The 10191-nt window shown below is 43.7% G+C and overlaps 1 protein-coding gene across 3 annotated transcripts in view; it reads left to right on the plus strand.

Annotated features, from left to right (window-relative positions):
• klf8 (Kruppel like factor 8) overlaps window positions 1-10191 on the plus strand; it is a 51606-nt gene that overhangs the window by 37015 nt on the left and 4400 nt on the right. For 2 of the 3 annotated variants that reach the window (XM_014004050.1, XM_014004053.1), the window contains exons 3-5: window positions 4898-5149; window positions 5249-5483; window positions 9138-9246. In XM_014004050.1, the coding sequence (XP_013859504.1) occupies window positions 4898-5149; window positions 5249-5483; window positions 9138-9246 (596 nt within the window). The remainder of the gene's footprint in view (window positions 1-4897; window positions 5150-5248; window positions 5484-9137; window positions 9247-10191) is intronic. The other variant, XM_014004051.1, reaches the window with a different exon arrangement.

A 10191-nucleotide genomic window follows, 5' to 3' on the forward strand; every position in this document is an offset into this window, starting at 1 on the left:
GTGTGTGTGTGTGTGTGTGTGTGTGTGTGTGTGTGTGTGTGTGTGTGAAGCGATGAAGGTTTAGGGTTTATTTACTGATGAGGGTTCCTCCTGCACGAGCTGGTTAGTCCTCAAGAGTGTTTGTTTATGTGAGGAGTCTTCATCGTGTGTTTGTGTGTGTGTGTGTGTGTGTGTGTGTGTGTGTGTGTGTGTGTGTGTGCGGCACATTCACAGCTTACAGATGTAGAGATTTTACAGGAGAGATGTTTTTGTGGGGTGGTGGTGCAGGGTGCAGTGCAGAGACTGGACGGATGCAGCCTCTTTCTGCTGCATGATGATGATGATGGTGGTGATGATGATGTCATTGTTGGCAGTGAGCTTCCTACAGAGTGAGGCTTCCAGGAAGTACAATCAGCAGCTCTGAAGGAGACAGGAAGCAGAGTTTTCTCCTCGTTCACGATGCGGTTTTTATTCTTGGTTTTCTTGCAGCTGTGGAGGCCGAGCAGAGGTCCAGGTCCTTTTAGAACACCCAGCTGCTTTGTTAGCATCTGATGACATCATCGCCTGTTTACCTGCCTGATGCTGTTTGATGAATAACTGCTCAGGGTGTGAACCCTCTGTGATTCTTCAGGTCGCAGTGCTTCACGTCAGGTCGAATAAAAACAATCATCTGTCAAAGAAAAGCTTCAGACACTTAAAGTTTGTTCTTGTTGCTCCGCTGTTGCTTATTAAAACTCTGAGACAAACTCAACACAAACTGTCTGTTTCCTCTTGTTCAGCAGACGGGTTCTGGTTCTGGTGCTGAAAGATTCACTGACAGGATGATTGAACCAAGATGGTTTTGAGATGAAGTGATAGGCTGGTTTCTGCACAGGTTCTACTGGAATAAAAAAAACAGTTTCTGAACATGGATTTATCGACGTGTGCTGCAGGGCACGAACTCACTTTACAGAACTTTTCTCTCTGTGGTTTTACGTAAAAAAAAAAGGAACGTTATGTTTGTCGTGTAAAAAAAAATGCCGGCTTTAATGGCAGATTTGAAACCTCGCGGCTCTGCTGGCTGTGCAGGTGTCACAGAGCGGCACCACRGCTGTCAGCCAACATTTAAATAGTTTAGTTTTTACAAAGATTTATCTCTCCACCTACATGTTCCTGAAGTAAATCACTCAGCTGGCTGGAACAGGTTTAACTGGAATYTACAGAGCAGTCAGTATCTAACCTGCACCACATTATGTCGGTACATCTTTTAAAGCTTTGGGTATTTGTTGGAGATGAGTTTTAGCTTCTGTTAGGTCCAAGTTTAGCTGTAAAATTCACTGTCACTAAGAGATGTTCATTAAACTCTGTGCAGTTGTTTATGAAATATTTTCCTGAYGGAGTTAATAGCAAGGTTTTAAAAATTTTGCACAATATTTGATGTTCGGAGTACATGTTGTGATAAAATACACCATTTTTTTCACGTTCAATCCATTAAAATCTGSAGATACTRATATTWTTCAAGCTCTTMTATGTTTTTGTGCTGTTTTTATGTYAGTTTCTAATGAAGCAGTTCTAGTTTCCAGTGATTATTTGCWGAAAGTTTCATTAAAATCACGTTKCGATGCAWGAACCTGCTGTTTCTGATCAAACTTGGAGGAAAAGAAGCTTAAAGTTCCAGTTCAGAGTGAGGGCTGCAGCTCCTCCTTCCTCTCACGTCGACCGTCCTCTGCGCTCCTGACTGATAGCGGGCCTTTATTGGCCCGTAAATCTCTCGTTACGTTAGTGGTGTGAAACGTGCGGCGATGATTAAAACCCCGCGGACACCGTGCGTTTTTTTTTTCTCTCTCTCTCTGCCAGCCGTCCTCGCAGCTGCTGGATGCATCCAGTTGGAGATCACATGAATTAATTGCACGATGAAGATGGGGTGACCCATTTTATGGAGGAGCGGTTGAACTGTGGAACATGGGGGGGAGGAAGAGCGGCGCTCCGCAGCAACACATGAGTTGTGGTCTGTTGTGTGAGGGGGTTTGAACACATCTCAACAACTTAAAGACACTTACAGGAAGTCAGAAAACCTTAGAGATGCAGTATTTATTCACTAAATTTAGACCCATTTAACCTGCTCTATTTCCTTTCCTTTCCATCATATTGTTTATATTAAATGTTTCGGCCTCATTTATTCCATCCRTCCATTATCCTCCACTTGTTCCTGGTTAAATAAAAAAGTGTTTGCATGAATACAATTGTTGATGACTGGGGACATTTTAAAACATTAGTCTTGTCCACATTTAGACTCACTATCTCATCTCATCAGTCTGGTCTGAAATAAATGTTATGTCTCCATGCTGAGGTTGTTTAGAGAGATATCTGCAACAGGTAAGACATTGATTGCTCAGAAGCTTGTGACAGTACCACACTTAGAAAGATTCAACTGTTCCTTTATGGCTAAATCGCCCTCATTGGTGGGCCAGATGGAAGTCACACACGGGCCGGATGAGGCCTGCGGGCCACCACTTGAATAGCCCTGTGAATATTTTCTGAACTTTAKGTTCCTTGAACAGGAATGTTGAGTTGATGTGAATTTTGACTAAAACCTTCAATTTAAAGATATTTTGAGAGAGTTGGAGCTGATTGATCCTTTGATGTTTTATATAAAATAATTTTATTGTGAAATAAAAAAAACACACATTATTCCTGGATTCCTTCTTCATCATCCGTTCAGGAGGAAGAGTTGATATTTGGTGCTGTTTCGCTCCATCATCTTGTTTTTTCTTCGTTTTTTTCTCCTTCGTGTCACCGCTCGACTCCAGGGAGCTTTCCTTTCCTTCCTGTGTTTTAGATTTATCCACTTAGTCTCCATTTTTTTATCCGATGGTTTGTGCAGAGGAGAAAAGGGAGGAAAATATCTGAGCTTGAACCAACGTGGAGACGAGAGGGTGAGGCAGCGAGGGTGTGGTTCATGTGAAGATGCTGGAGGAAGAGGCGGGGGCGTGGGGGGAGAAAGGTGAAAGGGGTGTGGCTGTGATGGAGGGAGAGACAATGAAAGGATGGAGAGAAAGGTGAAGCTGAACGACGAGCGGACTGGGAGGGAAAGGAAAGGGAGTTGGAGGTGGGTGGATCGAGTGGAAAACATGGAGTCAGCTGATGGCTCCCAGTTTCCATGACAACGCGAGGCCTTTCCCACCCACTCTGTCTTTTTCTCTCGTTTCTTTCTCTCCCTCCGCCTCACTCACTTCTTTCACACTTGATTTTCTTTTCAGGATTTTGTTTCAGTTTTTTTTTTGACCGTCTCACTATAATCATGTTACAGCTTTCTATTTTCCCTCTGATCTCCTCTTTTTGTCCTTTTTTCTTTCTACACTTCCTGAGCTCTGCTTCCTGCCCTGCAAGAGCTTCTGAAATTTTACTTTATCTTTGGTATTTACATAGAGATGTGCTTCCTTTCCTTTCCTTTCCTTTCCTTTCCTTTCCTTTCCTTTCCTTCCCTTTCCTTTCCTTTCCTTCCCTTTCCTTTCCTTTCCTTTCCTTTCCTTTCCTTTCCTTTCCTTTCCCTTAATCTCTCCTCTCCTCTCATGGTTTATTTTCCTGTATAAATGTGTTTTTTGACGTACATTTGTTTATTTTCCTGTATAAATGTGTTTTTTGGACGTACATTTGTTTATTTTCCTGTATAAATGTGTTTTTTGACGTACATTTGTTTATTTTCCTGTATAAATGTGTTTTTTGACGTACATTTGTTTATTTTCCTGTATAAATGTGTTTTTTGGACGTACATTTGTTTATTTTCCTGTATAAATGTGTTTTTTGGACGTACATTTGTTTATTTTCCTGTATAAATGTGTCTTTTTGATGTACATTTGTTTATTTTCTTTTATAAATGTGTTTATTTGATGTACGTTTGTTTATTTTCTTGTATAAATGTGTGTTTTTGACGTACATTTGTTTATTTTCCTGTATAAATGGTTATTTTTGACGTACATTTATTTATTTTCCTGTATAAATGTGTCTTTTTGACAAACATTTGTTTGTTTTCCTGTATAAATGTGTTTTTTGACGTACATTTGTTTGTTTTCCAGTATAAATGTGTTTTTTGATGTACATTTGTTTGTTTTCCAGTATAAATGTGTTTTTTGACATACATTTGTCCACCTCCATGAGCCCAGCTTCCTGCTGAACTGTCTGACTTGATAAAAGGGTGTAGCTGCGTCCCCACCCTCTCCTCCTCACCCGGCGCCAAACTGGACCCAGTCCAGATCCTGGGCTGGAGGCTCTCTGCAGCTCCCATTGCTCTCACTCTCTTCCTTTTTACCCCCCCCCCCCTCCCCAGCCAGTACCAGTCTCTCTCCATACCCATGCAGCCCCTTCTCTCTCTGTCCGTCTCACTTTCTCCTCCACCTCTCCCTCCTCCCATGCACCACACAGCAGCCATTGTTTGCTGTTCTTTGGCTCTGCATGGCAGCTGAGCCCTGGGTGGCAGGAGAGGAGATCGGAGCTCCGTTCCTCAGAGGAGGCCGAGAAAACTGGGGCTTAGTGTCAAAACGCCCGATGATGAGTGTGAAAGGTTTTCTTCTGAAAGGAGCAGATCTTTACTGCAAACATCGCCACTTTTATTGATTAAAAAAATGAAATGGCAGCATGAAATCACAAAGATGTGGCTGACTCATCTCAAAACCTTTTTCAGTCACTTTTCCTGGGCTCTGGAGCTCTAGAGCTGGATTTAAGTCATTGCCGGGGTCTCGAACCTTTCATGAGTTTGTCTCAGGCGTCTACAACCCTTTTATTTAACAAGAGCTTTCCTCTGACAGAAAACAAGTCTGTGTCTAAAACCCACGCTGAGGATAAATAAGAGTTATAAAAAACAGTTCCCAATCTGCCGATCCTCTTTTCTAACGTCCTTGAAGTCTTTTTTTTAATTCCTATTTCCTGGTGTTGTTTTCAGCAGGTAAATGTAGGTGATGACTGCTCGCAACCGACAGACCTGAAGGTGAAGTCAGACATCAAGACAGAGGCCAGTTCGCCTCACGCCAGCCCTGCTGAGGACCAGACCGAGCCTGTGGACCTGTCGCTCAACAARCCTCGTTCCACTTCCACAACAAGCACCACAGTCAACCCTGCACCCAGCAGTTCTGTGTCCCAGCCCAGCCTGTCCGCCACCCCGGTCCCATCCTCCGTACAATCAATAGGCTCCATGGTGACAACAAACTCCCACTATAAGAAGACATTAGAGCGCTGCAGACAGCAGGGCTGTGGCAGACAGATAAACTCATCGTTTTCCTTTCCCCCCCTCCAGGTTTTGTCTCCAGGCTCAATCTTAGCCACGCAGGGGGCCGGGGGCCAGCAGATCCTCCACGTTATCCACACAATCCCCTCGGTCAGCATGCCGAGCAAGGTGGGCGAGCTGCAGACCATCCCTGTGGTGGTTCAGTCGCTGCCTGTAGTCTACACCACCATGCCGACCGACGGCGTCGCCACCGCAGCCATCACGGTGCCGCTCATCGGCAGCGACGGGCGCTCAGAAGGATCTGGTGAGTTGTCTGACCCTGTAGGGTCTCTCCAATGCTAACGCCAGCTTATCCATGCTAGTCGCTAGCCTCTCCAATGCTAAAGCCAGCTTGTCCATGCTAGTCGCTAGCCTCTCCAATGCTAAAACCAGCTTATCCATGCTAGTCGCTAGCCTCTCCAATGCTAAAACCAGCTTATCCATGCTAATGGACAGCAGAAGGAGTTGGCAGTCCAGTGGGTCACTAGCCAAGGCTTGCAAGTCGTTAGCCTCTCCGATGGTATTGCAAGTGAATAGTCTCCTTATTTGCCAACACTGGCCTCTCAGTTAGCCGTGCCAAATCAATAGCTGGTTAGGAATAGATATAGCCTCCTGYYACAAGGATGTAGCAAGCGCTGGTTGYGCAAAAGTCTTAATTTTGGCCCTCATACCATAGTCCTGTGCTGATTGGTGAAAAATAGGTGATTGTAAGTGAAGCATCACAGGAAGTCATTGTTTAAAGCTAAGAAAAGCATCACCCTGTCGTTCATGCAGAGGGTTTGGTCTCTGAGGATTACAGCATCTCTTTTTGTGTTTGTGGTTTGGTAAACTCTCATTCTGTCTGTCTTTGTCTTTCTGGAAGCTCTCCATATGCGCCAGATGATTTATCACTCCAGTTAAATTGGGAAGACGCGTTGGATCATTTTTCGAAATCTGTTCCAGCTTGAAATTCTCCTGATGTTGTTGGAAGATGTGTCTTTCTAYGTGGTTTAGATGATTTCTGGATTCAATCCTGATTCTGGCTAGGCTGCAGAGAAAAGGAGGTTGACAGAAGTCTCTGGGTAACTCAGCGGGATGAGAGTGTTTCTCTGAGGAGGGCTGGCCTGACCGGCCTCCACCCCTCTGACAAACAGTGGTAAAAGTCCCTCGGCGAAGTCGGTTCTGTTCACCTTGGTTTCTAATTTAAACCAGCACGGCCCTGACTCAGGAATGTAAACGATGGAGGCAGTCGCTGTGGAAAACATCCAAAGGAGAGTCTGCAGAGCACGAAGTGGACTGGAGATGCTCTCAGACTGTTTGTCCCGAACAATCTGCCATGTTCAGAACATGCCAGAAGCTGCGACGTTGTAATGCATCATCATGGTTTTTTTTCATCCCCGTCTCAAACTGCCTCGTCCACGTCTCCTGCCGGGGCTTCCTGAGGTGTCAGGTCAGGACTTGGACCAGACTGGGCTCAGTTTGATAAATGTGGGGCTCCTCTCTGCTGCATATCTGTTGTTTTATGTGCATTACATCATGCTTAAATGTCCTGTTTGTCACAGTTCAGGGTCATGAGGCCTGAAGTCACTTCAGGTTGTTGAGCTGAAAGAAAAGGCTGAATGTGGAGAGATAAAAACACTTTTTTATAAATATGTTCATTTTTAGACAAATAAGCATTCAGTGATTGTTTTATAGGAAATATCTCAACCTGCCTGTTTAAACAACTTGTTTTATCTAGAGCTAGATTTCTTCTTATTTACAGTATATTTTCTACTTAAATCATGTGAAACTTTCCAATATAAAGTTTAAGGAGTAGTATGGTTAAAACATTTATGAGATGAACGATGGGAAAATGTCTCATTGCTACAGCTGAGCCCAGCTAACAAACAATACCTGAGCTCTACCTGGTGTTTCCTGCACAGAAACAGCAGTTTAACATGTTCACTCATAAACACTGTTGGTATAACTGAGTAAATATGAAGTAAATAATACAGAAATACTATTAAAAGTAAAAGACAGAGAGTTTTACTCGAGGTAAGTCGTGAATTCTGAACTCTCCCACTGGGAGACTGGGAATTCCTGTGTGTAATCAACATGCATTATGGGAAATGTAGTTTGAGTTGGAAGGATGAGGAGAGTGTGTGATGGAGGGGTGCCTTTTCTCCCTGAAAGATGCAGCAGCGGTGAAGTGTTGGGTAGTGGTGGTGGTAGTGGTGGTGGTAGTGGTGGTGGGGGTGGGGGTCTTGATTGTCTCGAGAGACAAAAAGCAAGGCTTCTCTTGGTGTGTGACCCTCCCCACGTTTACATTTACTCCACCCAAATTCCTCACATCACCCTTCCAACCACCCCGCCCCTCCCAGCTCTCCTCTGGACTCTGAACAGTTCTGCTTCACATTCCTGCAGCGAGCAGCAGAGGGGCTTCGGGTTGCCACTTCTGTCTCGTTCGTTACATTTTCCCATCAAATAATTTATGACCTCATATTTCGGCCTGGTTTGCTCTTTCATTTATAGCTGTGACACTGCTGTGTCTGATGACGGCACATGTGCTGAAATTATGGTTCATTAATAAACACGACTGAGGATAACATCCYGAAGTGATGCTGAGATGAATTATTGGCTTTCAGTTTTTTTTAAATAGATAAAGTAATTCTCCCTAAAACTTGAGAATAAGACGAAAAACCTCATCTTGTTCATCATCTGTTCATTTAAAGTGCCTGTGACATCATTTTTTGTAATAAATATGAATGCATTTTTGGAAAGAGAACATTGATAAAATATTGCAAAACAAATTTCATGCTGCTGAGGTGAACAGTTGTTGAGATATTTACATGTGAAGAAACAGGAAGTGATGTCAGAGGGGAATGTCTGCAAGTAAACAGAGTGTTTTAAAACAGCTAACAACAAGGACTGTGAAGAAGAATCTGATGTTTCTTTAGAGTGTTTTGAGTTTCTATGAAAGAGAAATGAAGAAGAGTAAAAGTTTAAATAATAATGTTTTAATAAACAAAGACCAGAGAGTTTATTTTATTAGAGTTCCCCTTTGATGTCACTTCCTGTTTCACTTCGGCTGAGCCAAATCCAAAAGAAAATAGGCCAGTTATGAGACAAAATGTATAAAATCTTGTGTATTATGTTAATTTTCTTAAGAATAAAGATGTTTTCTTTGACTTTTTGATTTTGAAGGATAGGCATGTCACAGGACCTTTAAAGTCTCAGAGCAACATGATGTCACATTCAGCCAATCAGCTGAAAGTTTCAGCTCCATTCTGCTGGAGTCTGCGTCTTTATCTCTGGATTCATCTCTTCGGGAGGATTCTCCTATTGAAGACGAGCAGGCCGCCCTCCTTCCTCACATCAACCGAGGCCAATGTGAATTTCATCTTTTCCAAAAGTGGAGAAATTAAACACCATCCCGCCGTTCCTCCGGGCGATCCGATCAGAGCTCTAAAACAAACAGCCTCCTTCCTTCATTAGTATTTGTGAGGATTTTTTTTTTTGAGCAACCGTCCAAACCTCCGCAGAGCTTCCTGATCGCCTCCAGGGATTTTTCTTTCACTAAATTGCTAATTAGCTTTTGTGTGTTTAGAATATTTTCCATTAACATCTGTTCATATCATGGTGCCTGCACGTTTGATACCGTAKGAAAGGAAAGGAATACAGGAAGGAGATGATAAAGGATGCATTTGGTCATCAGTTGATCCATTAATGCTGCAGCAACACACACACGTGCACACACACACACAGGAACCAGGTCTTTGTCCTGCCAAGTTGCTTAAATCTCGAGATTGTCATTCTGTAATTAACTCCCCGCTGTTCTATTCTGTGTTTTTCCTCCCACCGCTCCTTTTCACCACCTTTCACCGACTGCTCGTCTCCTTTCATCTGTTCCAAACACGGATGCTCTCTCCTCATCCTCTCCTCCTCCTCTCCTCCCCTGCAGTTCGTATTAAACCGGGCTCCACGTCTCCCGAGTATCAGAGCGACAGCGATGCAGAGAGCGGCACCGAGTCCGGGTCGGCCTCCCTCAGCGCCCAGAGCCTGGAAGCCGGGTGAGTCAACACGTCGGGCCTTTCTGCACAAGTGGATTAACTTTRGATTTAAAGCAGAGTCCAGTTCACACAACAGGACTTCTTTTTTTAATTTATGTTTTAAATTGCATCAGAAAAACTGCAGATTGAACTTTGTCAGCAGGCGAGGATAAATCAAATAAGTGTATTTATACACATCTGCACCTTATTAACTTTAGCAGGAGTTATTTTCATGTGAATACTTCAGTAAACTCTGGTTGTCAATAATATTCATGAATTAGACCTTTTATTCCTCATGAATGTGTCCGATTTTCCACTAAGATAAAATCTACGATGTCTAACAGACCAACACAAATTCCAGCACAGATTTTCATGATGTCACTGATTTAAACTTGAAACCATCACCATGTTTAAGTGCTGGACCCCATACTGGATCCAGGAAGTGGAAGCTGGAGGAGGAACTGCGTCTCCAGAGGATGATGATGTAAATCAGGTTTTATTTCATAGTTTGGATCCTCCTTGAGCTGAGCTGTTAGCAAAGCTTGTTTAAGAGCGTGCATGTGAACATATGAGTCCAGGAGGCCGTAACGTGAGGAGGGGTTTGTGTGCGGGTCACCTCCCTCGCCTGCAGCCTCCTGACTAATTACATTACTGCAGTGCAGCCATGGATGCTTATATAACCTTATATAACCCAGTGTGCAGCAGAGACGCCCTGACTGTAGAACTGAAACGTGTGGAGGGGGGGCCGGGGGGGCTCGTCCTACACGAGACCTTTTAAAGGTCGTCACATGACGTGCAGAGTCAGCGTGAGTTAGTGACCCGAGTGTTTATTAGAAAATCAGGACAGAGTGGCTGCCACACCCAGTGGGCGCGGCAGTCTTACTTCACTGTGTTTAACAGGGTGTGTGTGTGTGTGTGTGTGTGTGTGTGTGTGTGTGTGTGTGTGTGTGTGTGTGTGTGTGTGTG

The sequence above is a fragment of the Austrofundulus limnaeus genome, unplaced genomic scaffold (genome assembly GCF_001266775.1).
Source record: "Austrofundulus limnaeus strain Quisiro unplaced genomic scaffold, Austrofundulus_limnaeus-1.0 Scaffold21, whole genome shotgun sequence".
Lineage (NCBI taxonomy): Eukaryota > Metazoa > Chordata > Actinopteri > Cyprinodontiformes > Rivulidae > Austrofundulus > Austrofundulus limnaeus.